The 25,373-nt window shown below is 40.4% G+C and overlaps 1 protein-coding gene across 6 annotated transcripts in view; it reads right to left on the bottom strand.

Annotated features, from left to right (window-relative positions):
• The window catches only part of mcf2la (mcf.2 cell line derived transforming sequence-like a), a 221,492-nt gene that overhangs the window by 55,980 nt on the left and 140,139 nt on the right, over positions 1-25,373 (bottom strand). For all 6 annotated transcript variants that reach the window (XR_011962520.1, XR_011962521.1, XM_072584719.1 and 3 more), the window contains exons 14-17: positions 24,771-24,859; positions 15,908-15,984; positions 9,732-9,798; positions 5,771-5,886 (exon numbers count right to left, since the gene is read on the bottom strand). Coding sequence is in view for 4 of the 6 variants with exons in the window: in XM_072584719.1 (XP_072440820.1) it covers positions 5,771-5,886; positions 9,732-9,798; positions 15,908-15,984; positions 24,771-24,859 (349 nt within the window). In the remaining 2 variants the exon portion in view is untranslated. The remainder of the gene's footprint in view (positions 1-5,770; positions 5,887-9,731; positions 9,799-15,907; positions 15,985-24,770; positions 24,860-25,373) is intronic.

Raw genomic sequence — 25,373 nt, 5'->3', positions numbered from 1 at the left:
TTTAACAGTACATTTAAAAAACGTAAGAAAGCTGCTCTCTGTACAGTACCTATCACAGAAAGCTGCTCTGTTGGTAACTGGACATTGGTGCACACACAGAACGGCACTGACATAGTGTGTGCACAGAACAGCACGAAGACTTTGGTGTGGACATCAACACATGCACAGAATGGCACAACCACCAGCATTAATATCATGCATGAATGGACATCGGCGCATGCATAGAATGGCACTGAGATTTTGGCGCATGAGCAGAATGAAACTGCAGATCAATCCCTGCTGGAATGGCACTCTTGCCAATGGAGGGAAGCATTCTCCAAAGTACCGTTCCCTATTTGTTCAGCAATGTTATAGCCAAACCCTGCTGCCAAAATGCATGTTATTCCAGAACTGTAGAACTCTTCTTTGGGTCAAACACTCTATTCATCTATTTATTATTTCTCTCCTTTGGTTTAATCTATACACTTCTTATTGTTAAGCCTGTACCTGTCATACCTGAAGTGGGATTCCTAACTGTACCTTTATCTTTGTCCTGTTACTTGATTTTGAAACTACTCAGACTTCCCCGGAGACTCCCAACCTCTCTACGAGTTTAAAGTTCTTGTGACAACCATATTTAGCCTTTCCGCTAGGACATTGATCCCAGGTTAGTTCAGGTGGAGTTCAGTGCAATGGTATATTTTTAGTCCCAATATTAATGCAGTGCCACATGAAAAGTAATCATTTATTCCCAAATCATTCCTTTAACCACACATTTCCAACCCTAATTTCCTTATCTATGTTGCTTAGCACGGGGCTTGGTTAGTAATCCAAAGATTATAACCCTCAAGGTTCTGTTCTTTAACCTCCCTGATTTTTCCCAAACAGAACCTCTTGCCTACTGTTGCATTTATTGTTGGTTCCAACATGGACCACAACAACTAGACACTTTCCCTCTCACTCCATTATCCTTTCAAGCCAGTTCAAGATGTCCTTTACCTTGGTATCAGATAAACAACACATCATATGAATTCTCTATCCTGCTTACAAAGGATGCTAACCGTACCCCTTATTGTATAGAACTCCCTACCTTTATCACTTTTCCTTTTTATCTATCATAGATAAATCACTTATACTTAATACTTATGATACTTATGTTGTCACAATTCACCGAGAAAACATGCTGATACACTCAAGCCCCACTACTCCCCAGGTGTCACGAAAATTAAGACATGTTAAAGTATTCAAAGTTTTCTGGTTTACCTGTCTGATGGACTTGGGTTAATAGAAAACCTGACCAGGTTTCTTTAATTAACAAGAAACTATTAGTTGTTACAAGGAACATAATTTTAACCACAGAAAAACAATATGTATCATCACCTTGTAACTCTGCTACCTTAAGCTCTTCCTAAACCCCTACTCACACAAGCAGACAGAAGCAGGCAAACAAACATGGATGTTATGGATGGAGGGAAAAATACTAGGGACATACTTCATAGCACCAATCCACAGGATGTGATGAGGTGCTCATTTTGCTCCTTTCATGTCCTTCTGACAGGTGAAGTCTGGAAGACTAGAGGGTAGCGAATGTTGTGGCCTTATTCAAGGAGGGCTGCAAAGAAAAACCAGAGAACTATAGACCAGTAAGCCTAACATCTGTGATGGGTAAGATTCTGAGCGATAAGGTTTTTGTGCATTTGGAAAACAGGGTTTTATTAGGAGCAGTCAGCACAGCTTTGTGCGTGGGAGATCATGCCTCACAAATTTGTTACAGTGCTTTGATGAAGTAACCAGGAAAGTGCATGTAGTCTATGTGGATTTCAGTAAGGCCTTTGATAACATTCCACGTGATATGCTGCTCTGGAACGTTAGATTTCAAAAACGGCAAATTGGATGAAAAATTGGCTTGCTGGTAAGGAAGCAGAGGGTAGTAGTGAAAGGATGCTTGCCAATATGGAGGTCTTTGACTGGTGGAGTTCCTTTGGGGTTAGTGCTGGGCCCATTACTGTTTGTTATCAATATCAACGATTTGGATGAGAATGTACAAGGCATGATTAGTAATTTTGCAAACAACACTAAAATTGGTAGTATTGTGGACATTGAGGAAGGTAATCAGAAATCACACTACTATCTTGATCAGCTGGAGAAGTGGGCCAAGAAATGGCAAATGGAGTTTAAAATAGATAAGTGTGAGGTCTTGAATTTTGGGAAGTCAAATCAAGGTTGGAGTTTCATGCTGAATGGTAAGATTTTAAAGAATGCAGTTGAACAAAATGACCTTGGAGTTCAGGTGCATGGTACTCTGAAAGTGGAGTTGCAGATACACAGGGCAATGAAGGCAACTTTGGGCACACTGGCCTTCAGTCAGGGACTGAGTATCAAAGTTAGGAAATTACGTTGCAGTTGTACATGATGTTGGCGAGGCCGCACGTGAAATGTTGTGTACAGTTTTAGTCACCTGGTTATAGGAAGGATGTTATTAAACTGGAAAGAGTGCAGAAGAAATTTACAAGGATGTTGCCAGGACTAACGGTCTGACTTATACGGAGAGGTTGGTCAAGCTCAGGCATTTTTCTTTAGAGCATAGGAGATTTAAGGGGGATCTTATAGAAACATATAAGATCATGAGACATGTGGATAGGGTGAATGCTCTCATTCTTTTTCCTAGGGTTGGGCAATCACAGACTTGCGGTCATCAGCTTAAGGTTAGAGGGGAAAGAATAAAAGTGAACCTGAGGGGCAACGATTTACAAAGAGGGCAGAACGCATATGGAATGAGCTGCCAGCGGAAGTTGTTGAGGTGAGTACATTAACAACATTTAAAAAGGTATTTGGACAAACATATGGATAGCAAAGATTTAGATGGATATGGCCATGTGCAAGGAAATGATGTTAGCATAGGTGGACATTTTGGTCAGCATGGATCAGTTTGGGCCAAAGAGTCTGTCTCCCTGCTGTAGGAGTCTATGACTCTCTGATCTCTAAATTCTGTATTTCCAGACTTTGCAGTTCTCTGAAGACTGAAGGCGGTTGACACACTAATTGTTTATGTTTCAGTCACTGGTTGTAGCTAACAGCTTATAGCTAATCTGTCCTACCATTTGCTATCTTTCAGTTTTGGTTATTTCACTGCAGGGAAAATAAAAAGGAGAGTCGTTGTCCATTGCAGTCTGGAGGCCTTTTGCCTCTACAATTGTTCAAACACTCTGTCTACCCACTCAGGAGTCAGAAGTAAGTGGTCTCTAATTTGGATATTGGAGTGAGAGGGGAAGTATCCAGTTGTGTCCTTGTTGGGACCAACAACATAGACAATATTAGGCAATAGTCCTGTTTGGGGAATAGCAAGAAAATTAAAGAACAGGATACTAACTAAGCTGATGACTATGATTTCTACCACTGACCATAATTGAAAACGCAATCAATGGCCTGTATCTGAGTAAAGCTCACTCTGAACAGACAAACACACACCCATGCTGCTGCTGCTGGGTCTCAAACATCTACCCCACTCCTTCAACAAAGCCAACAACGTAAACATAACACACAATGAGTTTCAGTAACTCTGTTCTAAAACTGCAGCAAGTCCTTCAATAGTCCTTGGTTTAAAGCAGTCATTTTTCAATTTTGGTCCTCAATCTAAAAAGATTTTTAAAAAAGATGAGATTTTACAATGTTGCATGATTATGTACAGAACTGGAAGCACTGAAATGCTTTATCAAGGTATTGAGAGAATGTATGTATATAGATTGAGGTGTAAGTAAAGAACTATTGCAGAAGGTTCCATGGATTCAAGTAGCAATACTTAGGGAGACTTAGCCAACCAATACTCGAGGTGGATTCAGGCAAACCATCTACACAATCACAGCAGAGGCAGGGATAGAATCACTCAAATGAATTTACTCAACACAACAATGGTCTGCAGTTTGCAAATGAGCAGTTGGAAATTCACATATATCTTTATTAGTAAATAAGAACTGATACGGATTAATTAATTTATGTCGCTCAGTCACCCCCATTTTTGGACAGAATGGAGAAGCAGAGAGAGAATTGTACTGTCAAAGTATTATTGTAAAAGATTAAAGGTTTCTATCTTACACGATTAAGCTACAGATCATCACCATTAGAGATCTGATTACTGTCACAATTATCAATCAATGGGAGATTAAGAATATGACTTCCACCTCTGTCCTAGAAGCTATAGCTCAATATCACAGAGAATGACCATAACAAAGGAAACAATACAAAGAAGAACAAAGAGATAAGAGTGAGAAAGTTCTTTTTAAAAAAATAGATATAGAAGAGACAGGTTACCAGTACCACAGCCAGGAAAGAGAATGTGGAGAAGAGATCAAAGGACAGCAAGAACGATCACAGAAGTAAACACAGCAACCAAAATTATATAGTGTTGAAACAGATCACAGGATAAGGAGAAACTGTAACATGTTGATATAATTGAAGAAACAATGGCAATATGGATATGTTTCCCAAAAGAAGAGCAAGAAACATCAACTATCCAGAACACAAATACTCAGAATGGGAGAAGGGATAAGAAGCAGGGGAGGAGCATCGCTGACATGCTAATGTCACTGAACTAGTAATCCAGAATCCTAGGATAATCTTCTGGAGACAAGGGATCGAATCCCACTATGGCAGCTGATGAAATTGGATTCAATTTTTAAAAAGACTAGAGTTTAAGAAAGCTAATGGTGACTGTGTAACCTTGTTGACTATTATAAAAACCCATCTGGTTCACTAATGTCATTTAGGGAAGGAAATCGGCCATCCTTACGTGGCCTGACCTACACCTAACCCCAGTCCAACACATGCAGTTGATTCTTAGCTCCCCGCTAAAATGCCTAGCAAGCCATTCAGTTCTATCGTAATGAAACAAAATCTACAGATAGGTAAGACATTGATTCGACCACCTGGCATCTTCTAAGACATCAAAACAACAATGGCAAACAGAGTCATGTTGATTCAGGAAAGACCTCCTCACTGGAATTGGAGGCAAAATTGAGAGAGTTGTCCTACAGTCTAGTCAAGCAACATAGTTACTTACATAGTTATACTCTCAGAATTATTCCTTACAAACAATATTCCAGATACCATGCCTAGGTTTGTTTGTCCCACTGACAGAGGTGGTGGCATAGTGGAATACAATTGGAAAAAAATTGTCCTGGAAGTTCTCAAAATTGACTCCAATTCCTATGAAGTCTCAAGGCACCAGGTCAAGAATGATCAATGAAACTTACTGCTAATTACACTAAGAGTGGAGAATGAGTGTTCCTCCATGTTGAGCAACACTTGGAAGAACCAAGAGACAGGCGAAGCAATCTGACAACAAACAATACAGATCTAAACTCTGTAGTGTTGTTATATTCCATTGTAATGGTGGTGGAGGCTCCACACATAAACCTAGATGGTAAAGTGATCCATTTTTCCTTCTTTGCTGAACTCATCTGTTGAAGGAATAGGAGAATCCATCCACAATTTGACATGTACAAGACACATCTGCAACCAAATGGGTGCAGTAGGCCCACTGATTATGGTAGGCAACAGGTGTACTCCAACGCCCAAACAAAATGTGGATTGGCCATTTGAGATGCTACAAGCAATTGTGGGGAAGGCGGCCATGGGCACCAAATACCTGGTCATGACAACAGTTTAACATTTGAGATGCACACATGGAGTTGTAGGTGTCAGTGACTCCAATGTAAATGTGGCTCCTGCTGATCCAACAAATCCTTGAGACCTATGCATCTCAGGGCAATACCTGGTCATATAATGCTTATACCTGTTATGGAAGTCATAGATTTCAGGCATATTTCCAAATAGTACATCTTTTTTCTTCTGCAGAACCACTGGAATGAACGGAATCATTGAGGGATTTTCCATCTCAGCAGCATACCCCTAGAAGAAAGGAACAATGCAATAAAAATAAAATTTTAACATTAACCAGTGGAAGAGACTTGCATCAAACGACTAATAATTAGAGCTTCTTCAATTTATTCATACCATTTCATTTGGGTAGTTTTAATTATGACAATTATGTCAGGATTACTGAGATTTGCTTCAACGTTCCTATACAATCTCTTTTGAGCGAGATTATGGGCAGATTACCTTGGCTGAGAATTGATGTGAAAGATAAAAGACAACATCCCTTTATCAGTGAAACCATTTTGTACAAATCTCAGCATAATTCAGGAGCTAGCTAAGCCATTTGAAGAATCATAAAAACATATTAAATAGGAACAGTAGGAGGCTATTCAGTCTCTTGGATCTGACCTGCTATTCAATAACATCACAGCTGACATTGTAAGCTTAAATTCCACTTTCCTGCCTGAACCCAATGAGGCTCAATGCTCAAAATCTAAAACAAAATCTAATTCAACACAGAATATATTCAATAAATTAAAGATATGGGCATCAAGCATCCTCATCGTATAATCAGATTAATGATATCTTGCAATGAGAAATTCATCCTCATCTCAGTTTTAAATCCCATTATTTTGGAACTGCACTCCTTATTGGGGAAACATCAAGTATAGGTATGCCTCCTTCAACCTTTCTTCATAATAGTACGCCTTCCTAAGTTACCTCCACATTAACAATTTCTGATTCATGTACATGAACACCAGAGCATTTTACAGACATTTTCCATTTAAATGATCATCTCATCAAAATGGGTAACATCACATTTTCCCTCAATATGTTTCATCAACTAAATTTCTACCAACACAGTCTATTTGTATCCTTTTATTAATTGTGTCCTCCTCAAAATTTGCTTTCCCCCCATTCTTTGCATCAACAACAGAAATGGTTACAATAGTCAACTCATTCATCTAAGTCATTAATACAGATTATAAATGGGTGTCGAGATTAGAGTGGTGCTAGAAAAGCACAGCAGGTCAGGCAGCTTCCGAGGAGCAGGAAAATCGACATTTCTGTTAAAAGCCCTTCATCAGGAATGGAGGCGGGGGTGCGGGGGGGGGGGGGGGGGGGGGCATGGGCTGGGGAGAAGGTAGCAAGGAGTACAATAGGTGAATGGGGGGTGGGGATGGAGGTGATAGGTCAGAGGGGAGGGTGGAGCGGATAAGTGGGAAGGGAGATTAGCAGGTAGGACAGGTCATGGGGACAGTGCTGAGCTGGAAGCTTGGAACTGGGGTAAGGTGGGGGAAGGGGAAATGAGGAAACTGGTGAAGTCCACATTGATGCCCTGGGGTGAAGTGTTCTGAGGCGGAACATGCGACGTTCTTCCTCCATGCATCAGGTAGTGAGGGAACAGCAGTGGAGGAGGCCCAGGACCTGCATGTCCTCGACAGTGGGGGAGGGGGAGTTGAAATGTTGGGCCACAGGGCAGGGGAGGTGATTGGTGCAGGTGGCTCTGAAATGTTCCCTAAAGTGCTCTGCGAGGAGGCGTCCAGTCTCCCCAATGTACAGGAGACCGCATCGGGAGCAACAAATACAATAAATGACATTGGTGGATGTGCAGATGAAACTTTGATGGCTGTGGAAGGCTCCTTTGGGGCCTTAGAGGTGTGGGCGAGGTTTTGCAATTCCTGCGGTGGCAGGGGAAGGAGCCAGGAGGGGAGGGTGGGTTGTTGGGGGGCGTGGACCTGACCAGATAATCTCAGACAGAATGGTCTTTGCGGAAAGGTGGTGGGACCCATTTGGAGGTGGCAGAAATATCAGCGGATGATGCGGTTTTTGCAAAGGTTGGTAAGGTGGAAGGTGAGGAGCAGGGGGTTCTGCCCTTGATACAGTTGGAGGGGTGAGGTTTGAGGGCGGAGGTGCGGGATGTGGATGAGATGCATTGGAGGGCATCTTCAACGACACGGGAAGGGAAATTGCGAACTCTAAAGAAGGAGACCATCTGATGTGTTCTGGGGTGGAACTGTCCTCCTGGGAGCAGACACGGCGGAGACGGAGGAATTAGAAATACAGGATAGCATTTTTGCAGGAGGTAGGATGGGAAGGGGTGTAATCCAGGTAGCTGTGGGAGTCGGTGGGTTTGTAAAAAATGTCAGTGTCAAGTTGGTCATCATTAATGGAGATGGAGAGGTCCAGGAAGGGGAGGGAGGTGTCAGAGATGGTCCATGTGAACACCACCACAGATTATAAATGGTTGAGGCCCCAGCACTGATCCTTGTTACATTCCAACAGTTAAAGTTTTACCAACCTGAAAAAGAGACATCTATCCCTACCCTGTTTCCTGTTAGCTAACCAATTCTCTATCTATCCTAATTATTATCCATGACACAGTGTGACCCTAACTTGTGCAATAACCTTCAATAGTACTTTATTGAATACCTTTTGGGAATAATTATAACAATGGTTCATATTTATCCATGCTGCTTACTACACCCTCAAAAGAACTCAAATGTTAATTCTGTTTGCCTGTTTTGATTTTCTAATATCCTTTTATGACATCCTTAATAATAGATTCTAGCATTTGCTTAACAATATATAGAGTAAATGGCCTACACAGTTACCTGCAACCTGTCTCTTTTTACTTAGATGGAGTATTACATTTGTGGTTTGAAATATTTTATGACTTTGAGAATCTGGGGAATGAAGACTACAAGCAAAACATCTACTATCCCCGTGACACTAATTTAAGACCCTGAGGTGCAGCTCATGCCCTGGGGACTTGTCAGCCTTTTATCCCTAATACTTTTTCTCATGGTAATTTCATTTTAAGTTACACCTCCTCTTTTACCTCGATTTTTTTTCCCTACTCTTTGACACTCGATTAATTGACAGTAACAAATTGTTTTGGACTCTGATGTGGGACTTTGAATTTCAATGTTTATTAAATGAAATACTTCAATGTAATGCTTATTTTAGTAAAGTTTTATTGAGGTAAAAGGAATTTAAAGCAGTAATAGTGTTTTTATGATTGAGAGTGTTTTTCTTCAATATTCTAAAATCTATTTTATTTGAGGACCTGTATTATTTATTATTTGTGCATGAGTTCTGAGGTTTACTTATGGTGACTTGGCATAGTAAATCAAAGGCAACGGATAGTAGTTAAGGAGAATTAATTAGCATAAGTTGGCACAAAGTTGGCATTGAGAATTTAAAGAATGAATGCAAGTATAAGTCAGCATGGTATGAGGAACATGGAGGTTGGGTACAGCACATGAGGTGGAATGGAGGCCAAGGAGCTATTGGAGAGAAGTGTTGAAAGGATATAACCGAGTATTGTGGCCATGATGTGGTATCAGATAGGTAAATGGACATTTAATAGCATGGGGATACTAAATAGTATATGTTAGCATGGATGGGGTATGGGAAGATGCATGGCAGAAAGGGGATAAGAGGGGTGTGCGAGCTGGAGAGTTGTTTTAGGTTTTATCAGTATTTTAACTAATCTTCCATAACATGCCCAAGCAGGGAGGCAGGGTATTATATTCAAACTACATCCACAGCAGATAGTCTCCACTCTCCTTCTGGACTTGCACAGTCAGAGGATATCCTCCTAGAGGACTCAGCCATTTCTGGAACAAAACATTGACCTCCTGGGCCAGTTTATCCTGGGTTGAGTTTGTTGAACCGGGAAATGTCTTGTTTCACTTCTGTGCTCCCAACCAGGGAACAACATTCAGGACCCAAGTATTGTTATTTTCGTAAAAGGACACATGTAATAAAGTGAACAATAGAGCAGGCTGAATGCTTTACTGTATCTGCCATTATTCATTTAGATCAACTTCGACAAGATTAAGTATAGCCACACTCATCACAAAATGACTTACCTCCAGCACGCAAAGCAATTCTTCTACATAGGCTCTCTCTGTTTCAATTAGCTCGTTCATTACATGGCTGTAGAAAAAAAAAGAACAATCTTGCCTTTATATCATATTAGAATATGTACATGTGTGGACATAGTTAGAACCATATAAAATCTGCAGCCTCAGTGAAAGGATGGTGATTTTTGCCAGAAAGACAATGGTTGTTGCATTACGAGTAGTAATTCAATGCTTGCGAAGCATTGTAGCATGTTCTATGACCGTGTTAGGGTACTAAGTCTAAGAACATCTATACTCATTATTTCATGAAAATAATCTTGAATTCTAGCAGTTTGGAAAACACATTATTATGTAACAGGACTCTATAACAACACAACATAAAAAGGGTTACATTTCTATCGCATCTTTTATGACCTCTAGATGTCCCAAAGTGCATTACAGCCATTGAAGTTCATTTTAAGAACAGTACTATTGTAATGTAGGAAACATGGCAGTAAGTTTGTGTCAAGTAAGCTTTCAAAATAGTAATGTTCCAATGATTTTATAACCTGCTTTTAGTGACACGGAGAGAGAAAACTATTGATAAAGACACAGGGGATAACAGTCCTATTATAACGCAATGGATTATTTTATGTCCACCTGTGATAATGGAAATAATTGGAAAAATTTATAAAAGTAATTAGCAAAAGAACCAAAGGTAACCTGAAGAAAAGCGGTTTTGTGGAGCATGTAGTTATGAGATTTGATTCACTGCCTGATAATGTAGTGTAGGCAGATTATCCAAAAGAAATTTCATAAAAACCTGAACAGATGAGAGACTGTACTACCAAAGGTCCACACAAAAAAAACAAGTTTCAACAAATGCGTGGGACAAATGATGGAACGTGCTGCACTCAAAGTTCTGTATGGCTACAGCATAGAGGACATAGCATTACAACACTAAGGTGAGCTTAGCCCTAATAGAATGCCCTTGTCCCCAACATTCAACAACCTTTTATAGGTTATTGTCTCCAACCAGCCCTTCCTCAGCCATACCTGTCTGCCTAAAGCCTACAGAAATTCCCTCTTTATATGGACTGCTTCGATAACTTGTTTCCATGGGATCAAAACCATCCTCTTCTGAAGTTTCATTTCCTTCATTACCTGGAGCCTTTTCTTGCACCAACACAATTTCCAGAAATACACCTGAAAATCTGACAGTATATTCCCCCATAACATTATTGCACCCTCAGATACTCTTCCACTTCTGGCACAAAGATTCAGTATAACAATGCATAGTAGCATTGGTTGCAAGCATGTGACCATTTGGGCTCCTACTTTCAAACCCAGTCAGCAAGCAAATACACTGCATGCATATGCATCATTAGCAAGTTTTGAGAAGATTTGTAGCTCAAGTTGAGGTTCTGGATGTAGTTTGCTCACTGATCCAGAAGGTTCATTTCCGAATGTTTCATCACCCTACTAGGTAATATTTTCAGTGGGCCTCCAGGTGAGGCACTGCTGATAATTCCTGCTTTCTATTTATATGTTTGGGTTTCTTTGGGTTGGTGATGTCACTTCCTGTGGTGGTGTCATTTCCTGTTCTTTTTCTCAGGTAGTGGTAGATAGGGTCTAACTTGATGTCACATGGTAAGGTAAGGTCTTGGGGAGAGACCTTGGAGTCCAGATTCATAGTTCCTTAAAAGTGGAGTCACAGATAGGTAGGATAGTGAAGGTGGTGTTTTGTATGCTTTCCTTTATTGGTTAGAGCATTAAGTATAGGAGTTGGGAGGTAATGTTGCGGCTGTACAGGATATTATTTAGATTAACAAGGATGTTGCCAGGGTTGGAGGGTTTGAGCTATAGGGAGAGGCTGAACAGGCTGGGGCTGGTTTCCCTGGAGCATCGGAGGCTGAGGGGTGACCTTATAGAGGTTTAAAATCATGAGGGGCATGGATAGGGTAAATAGACAAGGGTTTTTCCCTGAGCAGGGGAGTCCAGAATTAGAGGGCACAGGTTTAGGGTGAGGGGGAAAGATTTGAAAAGGCAACTTTTTTTTTTACACAGAGGGTAGTGCCTGTATGGAATGAGCCACCAGAGGAAGTGATGAAGGCTGATACAATTACAACATTTAAAAGGCAGCTGGATGGATATATGCATAGGAAGGGTTTAGACAGATATGGGCCAAGTGCTGGCAAATGAGACTAGATTAATTTAGAATATCTGGTTGGCACGGACGAATTGGACCAAAGAGTCTGTTTCTGTGCTGTACATTTCTATGACTCTATAAGTAAGAGTATCTGGATGAATACTCTAAATAACCAAGAGTATCCAACAGAGGTGTATCTGCTTATGGAGACATAAACCCAACAGGAAGGCCTAAAGAGAGGTAGAATAAAGTACGCATTGCCATCAGGATCTTGGTGAAATAGACCAACCTGACCAACTATCCTGATCAGGGTGTCCAAAATCATTGCTGAATGCCCAAAGGGCATAGTTATGGAGAGGCAGAAGAGAACAAATCACAGAAGGAATAAAGATTTACAGCAGCAAAGAAAACCAGGCAATTAATTGTCTGATATGTTCCACTGAAGCAGCCCAAAATTATTTTCAATGTAGTATTCCGTCTCTGCCAGTGAATATTTTGCTGAACTTCAAATATTTATCCAGGTTTTCCACAAAGATACAATGCTGTCTCCATCCATTCTCTCTGGATAAAGAATTTTCTACTGAGCCTCTCTTCACTGTGACAATTTAGAATTAGTCCCAGGTTACTGACTTTCCATTAGGTGAAGACGCCTTCCTTACTTACAGCTTCAAAACTCTTCTTACTTGATGTGGACATGAAACATGGCCTCACACCTAAAATGCATTGTCTGACCTGAGGTGTCACCTTTATTCTGATAAAACCTTAAGTTATTTTGGGGCAATGACTTGAAAGTAATTCTTGATTTACATACTAATCAATCAAAATCTGCACCTCCATTCTAACTGATCAAAGACTTAATAGCCATCTAGGTTTGTTCAAAACATTTGTATGACCCTTTAATCTTTTCCTTACAAATTCTGTGTCTGACGTATTCTCTCTCATTAGCTGCCGAGGAAGGAGTGGGAGCTCCGAAATCTGCGGTTTCAAATAAATCTGTTGGACTATACCCCAGTGTCATGTGATTTCTTCTTAATTGAAAAACACTTAATTCCTCTCTTTATCTACTCAATGGAAATACTCCCAGTATTTTAACTCAACCTGCAAAAACGCAGTTTCTCACCAGCAGATCCATAAGATATGGGAGCAGAATTAGGCCATTTGGCCCATTGAGTCTGCTCCACCATTTGATAATGGTTGATACGTTTCTCAAACCCATTATCCTGCCTTCTCCCTGTAACCCTTGATCCCCTACCTATCAAGAAATAAAAATAAAATATTGAAATAAATCAAAACCAGTACTTTAAATAATGAGCTACTCATTGTACAGACAATATTCTAAATAAAGTCTATTCAGGTTTTCTACAAGTGTATTGTTACTTCCTCACATTTGTTGTATTCTATACTCATACTTAAAAATTTCAAAATCCTCTTACACTTTTGATATAGCCTTTGTCTAAAGGCAGATAATATTCATGGCATGTAAGTGCCAAATAGTAACAAGAGAAAGCCCTCTCACCTTTATAGTACCATCACCACCGAGTTCCCCATCATCAAAATGTTGGGGACATCGCTAAATGAAGCTTAATTAGATTACTCACTTCAAAGTTGTGGCTGCAAGATAAGATGAGAAGCTTGACATTCCGCAATAAAAGGGAACACTTTAGATCTCTCAGAACCATTACACCATCTTGGTTGGACAGCAACACCCATGAAGCTTGACATTACTAAAACAGAACTTGATTAGTGCCTCGCCAACCAAATTCAATTTCTAAATACTCCACCTCTAATGCGTTCTAGCTACTGGATATAGAGGCATAGAGATGTACAGCATGGAAACAGACCCTTCAGTCCAACCCATCCACGCCAACCAGGTATCCCAACCAAATCTAGTCCCACCTGCCAGCACCTGGCCCACATCCCTCCAAACCCTTCCTATTCATATACCCATCCAAACGCCTTTTAAAATGTTGCAATTATACCAGCCTCCGACGCTCCAAGGAAAACAGCCCCAGCCTGTTCAGCCTCTCCCTGTGGCTCAAATCTTCCAACCCTGGCAACATCCTCGTAAATCTTTTCTGAATCTTTTCAAGTTTCACAACATCTTTCCGATAGGAAGGAGACCAGAATTGCATGCAATATTCCAACAGCGGCCTAACCAATGTCCTGTACAGCTGCAACATGACCTCCCAACTCCTGTACTCAATACTCTGACCAATAATATCAAGTCACCAAGAGTATCAATAGAAACTCTTGCCTCTGTGGTCTCTACTACAAGAAGGATAACAACAACAACGTCATGGGAACACCATTAGCACATAGACATGGACACAAACATTGTCACTCTTGACTAGTTGGAGTAATAACTGGCACAAGGGAAGATAGTTCTAGTAGTTGGAGGTTTATCATCTCAGTACCAGGACACTGCTGCAGGACGTCCAACCATCTTCAATTGCTTTATCAATGATAAGCAATTTATCATTTCAAAAGGTCTGAAGTGGGATGTTTGCTGATGCTTGCACAATGTTCAGCATTAGTTGCGACTCCTCAGATACTGATGTATTTTGGATCCATATGCAGCAAGACTGAAAAGTGACAAGCAACATTCCTGCTACACACATGCCTGTTAATGACCAATTCCAACAAAATAGAACCTAATCATCTCCCCTTGACAGTCAATGACATTACCGTCATTGAATTCTCCATTTGTTACTTTTGACCAGAAACTGAACTGAACTAGCCATATAAATACTACGACTAAAAGAGCACAACTGGGGTTGGGACATTTGTGGCAAGTAACTCATTTCTTGACTCCCTAGAGCAATCTACAAAGCATAATGAAAAAATGTGATGGAATATTCTTTACATGTCTGGATCAGTGCACCTCCAACAACACTTCACAAGTTCAATACCATCCAGGACAAAGCAACATGTTTGATTGGCACCACATCCACCAACAATATAAATATTCACTCCCTCCACCAATAATGCAGTGGCAACAATCCGTACTATATATAAAACGTATAGCAGCAATTCAGCAAGGCTGGCAGCACCTTCCACACCTGCAATCTTTACTATTTAGGAGGGCAAGGGCAGCAGATGCATCAGAACAGCATAACTTGCAAGATCCCCTCCAAGTCCAAGCTGTCCTGACTTGTAACTACACTGTCATTCCTTCTCTGTTGCTAAGTCAAAATCCTGGAACTGCCTTCCAAACAATGTTGTGTATATATCTAAATTAAATGGACATGCACAGTTTAAGATAATGCAATTAGGCATCGACAATAAATGCTATCCTAGCCTGCTAAGCCTACTTTAAAACTTGAATACTTTCCAACACCGTCATGAGAGTACAATCAGCAGCAGTACTACAGTGGTTCACGAACAAAACCACGATTATCTTTGAAACAAAATGAGGGGTGAGGTACAAAGTTAGGCTTGCCAATAACACTCATCATGGGAAGAAAGAGGAATTGACTAAATCCACTGTATTCCCTTTATCTGACCAACAGCATTCTCTTCAAATTGTAGATTTTCCTATCACAATTCAAGCAGGTTTTTGTTTTAAAACCATTGCCTTTTTTTAAGTACTCTAATTTTAGTTCTAATTATGTGTTCTAAATTTTATGGCAGTTGTGACAAACTCTCTCCAATCCAATGCTAAACTTTGTATGTAAGTATCCACCCTTCAGTTCTTCCCTGAATTCATATGATCCAGAACTGTGATGTAATCATTAGTAAATACTGTAACTTCTTTCTATCACTTCTGGAAATGTGGTAACATGGAACGTTCAGCTCACAGTCCTGAATTTTCCACAACTAAGTCTCAGTTAATACAATCATATTTTACCTATTCCACAGGACCTCTATGTTACAACATTCTTTATGCTTTTAGGTACAAATGGTGAACAATATGTTGATGCAGGTTATAAGTCAGAAATAGACAGGATCTAGAGGTATGTGATGCATGTATCTACAGCAAGTTGCTGAGAAAAGATAGAAAGTGTTTTCTTTCAGTTGTTTGTATATTTATGCTATCACCTCTTGCTGCTCTCACCTTCTTAACACTGCAAGGTTCTCCTCATTGTCAGAAGTGGAACATTTCCTTCCCTCAACATGTTCATTCATCTCAATCTGCAGAGAGAAGGTAAAGTGTAAAACACTGTCAGAATTTGCAAATATACTGCAATATCACAGACATGAACAACAGTATCTCATCAAAAACAGCTAATATCCCAAAGGAATTAGCAAAGTCTAACAAAGTTCAGAATACAAAGTACCAGCCACATGTCTTAAAATTACACTTAACAAAATGAGTATCATGCCCCCGTTTCTGTAATACGTTTGCTCTGAGTGAAGTGCTTAAACACCCTTCCTCTGCTATAGGAATGATTTCATTTTGGAGGATATGGGCCAAATGTAGGCAAGTGGGACTTGATTAGCTAGGGAGCATGGCCAGTGTGGACTGGATGGACTGAAAGCTCGGTTTCCATGCTTTATGACTCTATGACTCTATGAGGTATATAACAAATTTAATAGGTGATACAGTTATTTACATGCACCAAATATCAATCACTTTCACCATGTTTTCACTGCATTATGCTCTTAATAATTCAGCAATATATTATCTGAGGGAACATTTTCAAAGTACCACACAGAATTCCACAAACCTACACAAGTTAACACTTGCTTAGGGGGTAAGGAAGCTGGGGTTAGGGGCAGGAGGAGGTGCTATGCACTTACCTGAAGAAGGTGGCATAAGGTTTCCATAATTTTTGTGGTTTAGCCTCATTTAAATTAATTTGGGAGGCTAGCAGTGCAAAATGCTATCTTAGGGCATCTCTCAAAGTGCAGAAAATCTGGCAAGGCAACCAATAGGCTACAGCAGTCCCTGAAAGGGCCGGTACTTTATAGGAGAGGTTCTTTGTGTCTAGAGGGACAGTCGCATTCAGGATTGAGATACAGCTACAGAACAATTCTAAATAATATGCTGAGATCCCCTAAGGCAACAGGGAGACACCTATTCAATATGTGAGCAGTAGAAAGGAGTTAAAAATCGCTCCTTCATCAGGCGATGCTCCAAAAGCTAGTGTGCTTCCAATTCAACCTGTTGGACTATAACCTGGTGTTGTGTGATTTTTAAACTTTGTACACCCCAGTCCAACACTGGCATCTCCAAATCATGAGTAGAAAGGAGGTCTTCTTCCTACAGGTGGTCACAATGCATTTCAAAGCAAACGTAGAGTGAGGCAGCTGAAACTAACAACGGTGTCAATATTTACCCACGATACGAAGTGATCAAGCCAAGACTCCCCTTCACATGTCATTCTCTGCACAGCTGTGCAGGTGTTACTTTACAAGTGGAACCATCCATTTTCTTCACTCTCTACGGTCTCCTCTAGACTCTAAGAACACCCATGCTTGCATTAACACTCTCAAACCCTACTACCTTACTCAGCATCCTCTGCACACATGTAGCTCCTTTCTCTCTCCATAAACATTATGCTAATCCACCGTAAGCATCTTGAAAACCATTATAACCAGGCACAGATTACTCCACTGCTCCTCTTCTTGGAGGAGGAGCTGGCAGACACAACACAACAGACTTTTAACCGAGGAAAATGTTGTCTACGTGGACTTCAGTGAAGCGTTTGACATGGTTCCACATGATTACCAAAGGATCTCGATCAATTGGGCCAACGGGCCGAGGAGTGGCAGATGGAATTTAATTTAGATAAATGCAAGATACTGCAATTCAATTAAACAAATAAAGGCAGGACCTGTACAGTTAATGGTATGGTCCTGAGTAGAACACAGACACCTAGTGGTCCAAGTATGTAATTCTTTGAAAATTGCATCCCGATAGACAGGGTGGTTAAGATGGCATTTACCATGGTCCAGGTAAATTTGAGGTCAAGTTTGAAGTTGTGGTTGATTGGAGCATGCAGACCATAGACTTTCCCTGAACTGGTACCCAATTTGCACTCAGTCTCTCTGATGTAGAGGTGACCACATCATGATCAATGGATGCAGTACATCAGGTTAGAGGAAATGCAGGTGAATCCCGATGTGGAATGATTCTTTGGGGCCTTGGGAGGAGGTAAGGAGGGAGGCGTGGCAGCACATGTTGCACCTCTTGCACCCACAGGGAAAAGGTGCCAGGTGTGGATGAGAGAATGGTGGGGAGTGTGGACCTAACGATGGAGTGACGGGAGGAAATGATCCCTACAGAAAACAGTTAGAAGTGGGGAAGGAAATATCTTTTTGGTGCTAGGGTCAGCCTGCAAGTGGCAAAAATAGTGAAGGATGATACATTGAATTTAGAGATTGGTGGGTTGAATATGAGGACCAGGAGGGATTCTATCCTTGTTGTGGCTGTTGTTTGGGGGGGTTTGAAGGCGGAGGTATGAGAAATGGAGGAGATGCGGTTGAGGGCATCGTTGATCACGGGGGAGGGGAAATTACTGTCCTTGAAGGAGGAGGATATCTGGGACGTCCAGGAGTGTAATTGTTCATCCTAGGAACAGATATGGTGGAGGCAACTGAGGAATTGGGAGTATGGAATCACATTTTTGCAGGCAGTGGGTTGGGAGAAGATGCAGTCAAGGTAGTGGTGGGAGTCAGTGGGTTTGAAATAGGAGTCAGTGCTAAGTTGGTTGCCAGAGATGGAGACAGAGAGGTCCAGGAAGGGGAGGGAGGGGTCAGAGATGGTCCAGTAAATTTGAGGTCAAGGTTGAAGTTGTGGGTGAAGTTGTTCGAGGTGGGGAATGGTGCAAGTGTCACTGCAGAAGAGGGACTGTTCTATAAATCCTACGAAGAGGCGGGCATTACAATATGCAAGAAGAAATAATAACGTTACACACATAGACACAGATTACATGGAAGAAGCGGAGTCCAAAAGTTTAAAAAAATACAGGGGAACCGATATGTGAAGGATGCAGCTGTAGCAGTGGAGATTATAGTAGCATTGACATTGAGAATGAACAGGGAGAAAGTGAGGACAGTGGATGTTGGAGAGTCAGAGTCAAAACGTTTCGGGTATAAGCCCTTTGGTCAGGTATGCATGCCCAAAACACCAACTCTCCAGCTCCTCGGATGCTGCCTGACCTGTTGTGCTTTTCTAGTGCCACACTTTTTGACATTGAGCATGAACAGTTGATTTCAAGATCCTTGACATTATGATTTGATTGTTAAAAAGAACCAAGGCAAAGAGTTTCAATGTCACAACCCACTTGGGAAAGTAAGCGGATGCCCAATCCTCACACTCCCAGATTAATCACAAAAGTTAAAGATTTAATTAAGTGCTCAAAGTCCCCAGTTTACCTGTCTCAGGTTAACAGAAAACACTGATCAAGTTCCTGTACTTAAGAACTACTGTTTATTACAAATAAATGAATACTAACCACAGGTAAAACAAAACTATGAATTATCAACAGGTAGCTTTCTCAGTTGAAACTCTAACCTCCCCTTAAAATCCCTACACAACAGACAGACAGATACTGACAAACAAAAAAACATGGAGTTATAGTTAGAGGAATACATCCTGGGGAAAATCACAATTCAAAGCATCAGTCTGCTTCCCAGATCTCCTTCATGAATTCTATCACTTTGGTGCAGGAGGCAAAGGATGAATATACTAATTGGAAAGTCTTTAAGTTACTGTTTAAAGACAAAAAAAAACAACTGGTGGGAGAAAATAACTGGCTTTCTTCAAGCTTTAATTATTCTGCCATAGAGATAGGCACACAGAATCTGCTCGTTCAGGAGGTTTCTCCCACTTCTATCACAAACTGTTCAGCAGGAGCCAGTCAGAGAGCTATCATCACACTGAAGCCTTCTGGCATCTACAACTGGTCACAACTGCACAAGCCAATCAGCAATCTGTTGGTGGACAAATCTCACTGTACTCATTGGTAAAAACAATGACTGCAGATGCTGGAAACCAGATTTTGGATTAGTGGTGCTGGAAGAGCACAGCAGTTCAGGCAGCATCCGAGGAGCAGTAAAATCGACGTTTCGGGCAAAAGCCCTTCATCAGGATTCCCGATGAAGGGCTTTTGCCCGAAACGTCGATTTTACTGCTCCTCGGATGCTGCCTGAACTGCTGTGCTCTTCCAGCACCACTAATCCAAAATCACTGTACTCATAACCCAGTTGACATGTTAGTGTTTTTTCTGTCTTCCTCAACTCCTTGCAAAGCAAAAGTGTAACGTAAACTTAAAGTACAGCAATTACTTCCACAGTCCTTTTCCCAACTTTGGTGCATTATCAAAAATAAAGAAAAATAAAGAAAAATAAAAAATTCAGCAAGAGGGTGCAAACGAGAGAGAGCGCACATAGAGAAGACTTCTTTTTTTGAAAAAGAACATTTTGGTACTAAAAAGTAATAATGTCAATGAGTTCTGATCTATCATGATAACTCGTAATAGCATCTCTCAGGAGTTGGGTTCCATCATGCACTCCCCATTCGATGGACTTGGGGACAAACAAATTTATCACTGTAGCTGGTCAAGGAGGTAGCACACTATCACCTTCTCAGCAGCAAGTAGGACTGGGCAACAAATGCTGACCCAGCCAGTTACAACCACATTTAAACAATTCTTTTTTTTAAAAAATGCCTTATAAATTTTGTTCCTCTAGATCAATAGAATTGGTGAACCGCAGCCTGACAGTAGAGAAATGGTTGGGAAGGATGATAACATATTAGACCCTAATAACCCCCTCGGACGACACCTTTCATGGTTTCAGAAAGCAAGTTAAGATCTGACTGCCTGAGGGGAGGTTGAATTATTGCTGTTTGAGCCAGAGTCAGAATCATAGAGATGTACAGCATGGAAACAGACCCTTCGGTCCAACTTGTCCATGCCAACCAGATATCTCAACTCAATCTAGTCCCACCTGCCAGCACCCGACCCACACCCCTCCAAACCCTTCCTATTCATATACCCTTCCAGGTGCCTTTTAAATGTTGCAATTGTACTAACCTCCACTTCCTCTGGCAGCTCATTCTATACACTTACCACCCTCCACATGAAACAATTGCCCCTCAGGTCTCTTTTATATCTTTCCCCTCTCACCCTAAACCTATGCCCTCTAGTTCTGGACTCCTCCACTCCAGGGGAAGAGACTTTGTCTATTTATCCTATCCACGCCCCTCATGATTTTATAAATCTCTAAGGCCACCCCTCAGCCTCAGAAGCTCCAGGGAAAACAGCCCCAGCCTACTCAAACTCTCCCTATAGCTCAAATCCTCCAACCCTGGCAATATCATTGTAAATCTTTTCTGAAGCCTTTCAAGTTTCAAAACATCTTTCCGATAGGAAAGAGACCAGAATTGCATGCAATATTCCAAAAATGGCCGAACCAATATTTTGTACAAACTCTCAGAGATTGCTAATGATTGACCTTGTACAAGATCCTGACTAAACTACAACAATAATTTTTCAAGATGGTAGCAAAGTAGGACTCTCCAGGTAGAGCTTGTTCACTGTTTCTTTTCTTTTTGTTTCTTTATCCTTCTTTCTTCTCAGCAACGTCCTGAACTTTTGGCCTCAGCATGAACTTGCACCTTTGGCCTCAGTGTGGATCCAGCGCAGCTGACTCCTGGCCCGGAGTGGTCTCATCATGGACTTCCAACTCAAGGTGAAGCCCGCCATGGCATGGAGGCTAGGTGTCAGCATGGATTGGGTTGGAAGGACTGTTATTCTAAGCTTACATTTATTTATTTTACTAATTTATTCCAATGGTCAGTAATGCTGGACTTTAATTTCTTCTCCCCCCTCAGAATTTGTACTTAAGAATTTGTACCTAGGTACCTTAGATCATTTGAGTACATGTGACAATAAAGCTAATTCTAATATTTCACCTTCTTTATTGCATCCAATGGGGAACATCTTGCAGGACATTACATCAGAAGAGAACAGTCAAGAAAGACACTGGTGGCTCAAGCAGAGGTTATTATTCACATGCAGCCATTTATAACCAGCCACTAAACCCTTTCTGAATTTTCTCTTCTGAACATTCCTCATATTAACTGCAAACAAACTGACATAACAGTCAATGTTGGCCTTCTGAAAGATGGTATTTGAGGGTGGACATACTGTGATGGATTTTAGACTCAATTATTCTAATGGATTCTGTGATTTCAAAGTTTTTTTTTAAAGAGACAGCATAACTGAAACTGAAAACAGAAACTTCAGCAAACTAAAAGAAAAAACTGAACTTTCAGGATTCTAGAAAAATTGAAAACAATATCAGAAACTTAGGTTTCTGATGAAACTGACATTAGCTGAAATCAGATTTTTACAAAAAATACAAAACCATTTAAGCTCAAATGCCATCTTGAAACAACACAGGCTGGATCCAAAAACTGGGAATAGGCAATTACATAATTGTCACAGCTTTTTCTGTTATTACAGCTGACATTGCTGGATTCACATTATCATCATTCCTGTGTGCAGAATTGAAGCAGCTCTACAAATGCATGCCATTTTGCTGAAGACCATTCCCTGGGAATTTAGGTTGGTTCTGTGCTGTTGTTGGAAACCAGGCCAACTCCTCAATGACTAAGAACTGAAACCTACTAGAGAAAGTTCAGTGCTTTGAAGTGCTTTGTGGTTGTAATTAGTTTCATAAATGTTGAGTGAATATCCTTATAAATTCAAGAGTTTTTTTTTACTGTCTATTGTGCAATTTATAGTTTACATTAACCCAAATTTTCCTGTTAATTTATTTTTAATACAAGTTAATTTTAGTTTGATTGTTAAAGTAAAAGTTAGAGAAACCTCATTTCATTGGTTTTCCGAATGTGGTAACTGAAAATTTGACTATTTTAGATAATGCAGCAATATGGCAATAATTTATCTAAAGTGCTCTTCAATATGTTCTGGCTGCAATTGACCATTGAAAAAGACATGTTCTGTCAGATAACAAAGTTATGCAACAGGCAGAAAACCGCCATCAAAATGGGATGTGCTGTTGGAAGCTGTCAGATATATGAAGGTAGTGTAATTAATGATTCACTTGATGCGAAACTGATGGACATTACTCTCATGCAGTTTAGCCATTAAGCATAGTTACCTCAGAGAAGCCTTTAGCTAAGTGTACACAGGTTAGCTTGCTTCTCTCAGCAGCCAGCAAGCCTCACATCTACAGTGAACAGGTAGAGAAGAATAGAAGGATTGCACAATATAATAGTTGTGGAAATCAACAGGAAAGTGGGGTCTGACATGCTGCAAGTAACAAAATACTAAATGTACATTAATACATTCAAAGTCTTTGTACTATGTGAGGGCAGTGAAGTTGTGTGAGGAAATTCTCAGAGTAACATTCTGGCTTTGGGAGCTTCATACAACCATGTAAACCCCAAAGTCCAAACCATTACTTCTAGATGCCTATGAGGGAAGTATTACAAGTGTTTACTCCAGGAAACATGGCACCAATTACCTATTTAAGACAAGCATGGACTGCAAATCCCCTAGAATAGGACGATAGCTGACACTCTAAGTGGGCTAAAAATGATAAACATTGGCTGTATTTCAAATTGCTAAGTCACCAGGATTGGATTCGATGCATCTGAGGACACTGACCAAAGGAATGATGGAAACTGTAGAAGCATTGACCATGATCTTCTGATTCTCCTAAGGCACAGAAGGGATTTAGGTATGTTCACACAAATTGTATGGACAAATTGAGTAGGAGATGAAAGGGCAAACAGGATTTTGGGCTTTATAAATACCATTGATTTCAAAAGCAAGGAAGCTATAATGAACCTTCATAAAACACTGGTTCAATTCAGTTATGTCCAATTCTGGGCATTATGTAAAGAATTTAGATATAGGGTAGAAACAAGATTATGAGCATAGTTCCAGGCATGAGGGGCTCCTGTTACCTGGATAGATTGGAGAAGCTGGGACTATTTTCCTTAAAGTGAACATTTAGAGAAGATGAGAGAAACCGTAAGTGTCTAGACAGGGTAGTTACAGAGAAATCATTCTTATTGGCAGAAAGATGGAAAATCCAAGGACATGGAAAAAGAAAAAGAACCAATGCAGGCATGGGAAAAACATTTGTACTCCTGAGTGATTAGGATCTGGAATGAGTTGGCTGTGAATGTGTTTCATTATTCAATTATAACCTTCAAAGGGAATCCAATAAGTACCTGGACACAGAGTTAGGGGAAACGAGTGCAACAAATAGGAATGCAACTAGAGAGCTGACACAGAAAGAAATGGGTCCAATGGTCCCCTCCTGTGCTGATCCTCTTTACAAGTTGTCTTAGGAGCTAAATCAAAGGAAAATGCTTCTCAAGCATTTCACTCTTACCTAGGAATGGATACCATTGGAAACGAAGGCTTTCTATGTGACACTAGCATTGGTTTGTGAGAAAGATCAAGAATTAGCAATATAAGTTGAGAGAACGCAGGCATTTCAGGGTTGTAACTTTATTCATTTTCTGATAATTATCATCTATTATAAACGGTTCTTTCCTGTCTCCAATGAGGGACTTTGGCTGCATAGCTTGAATCCCATCAAAACTGGAATGTATGGAAATTTGGCACTTGTGCCAACATGGCCATTTGGTTCAGTAAGATGAAATGCCATCCCCATTTAGTTCAAAATGTGACAACAGAGACAGATCAGAAACCCATTCGCATCCATCCAAAATAAACTTTGTTCTGAAGAGTCGCTGAACTCAAAATGTTAACTCTGTTTTGTCTCCAGAGATGTTGCCAGACCTGCTGAGATTTTCCAGTCATTTTTTTTCTTTTCTGATTTGCAGCATCTGCATCAACTACTTTGTGATGGGTATATGTCAAACCTTGCTGATTAAATATGCTGCAGCTCTAGCCACCAACACACACACCTCAAAACTAATAATTGCTCATTGTTTACGAAATTTAACAGAAATATTGTTGTACCTTTGAAAGACTTTTGTTTCTTTTCAACAGATTAATTTGAGTCACATTTGCTTTGTGGCTGAAGTTGGGATCATGTCCTTTTCTGATATCTGAAAGATAATCATATAATTCAAATTGAACTTTAGATCATTCCTACAAAAAAACAGTTTCAATGTGTACCAATTTATTTTCTATTATATTCATTGGCATACTACTTATGCCAACATGAGAATTGTGCATTATTAAACTAACTAGGGAAACCAATTAACAGTGCAATCACCCAAAGGAACAACCAATCCAGATATCCTTCTAATGGCACATAGGAAAATGAATTTAATCATTTCATTGGAAAATTAGGAAATCCTGGTCATGAAGAGGTAGCAGAAATGTGGGATAAACTAATGGACTTACTGATAGCAAACTCATTAGTTTCAATTTCCAATAATAGGGCATAAAGACAAGCAGTAGGCAAGGACAAGGCCTGGAATTGGCTTTTAGTTCATATACAAAATAGCATACAACTCTAATCACTCCAAAGCAGCACATTAGATGCAACAAGAGTCATGGATCCCCAAGGCTGCTGTAACTAACAGATATTTATGAAAAGGAACACTAAGGTTACAG

This window comes from Chiloscyllium punctatum, chromosome 15 (genome assembly GCF_047496795.1).
Source record: "Chiloscyllium punctatum isolate Juve2018m chromosome 15, sChiPun1.3, whole genome shotgun sequence".
Taxonomy (NCBI): Eukaryota; Metazoa; Chordata; class Chondrichthyes; order Orectolobiformes; family Hemiscylliidae; genus Chiloscyllium; species Chiloscyllium punctatum.
This window is presented reverse-complemented; position numbering and strand designations above follow the sequence as displayed.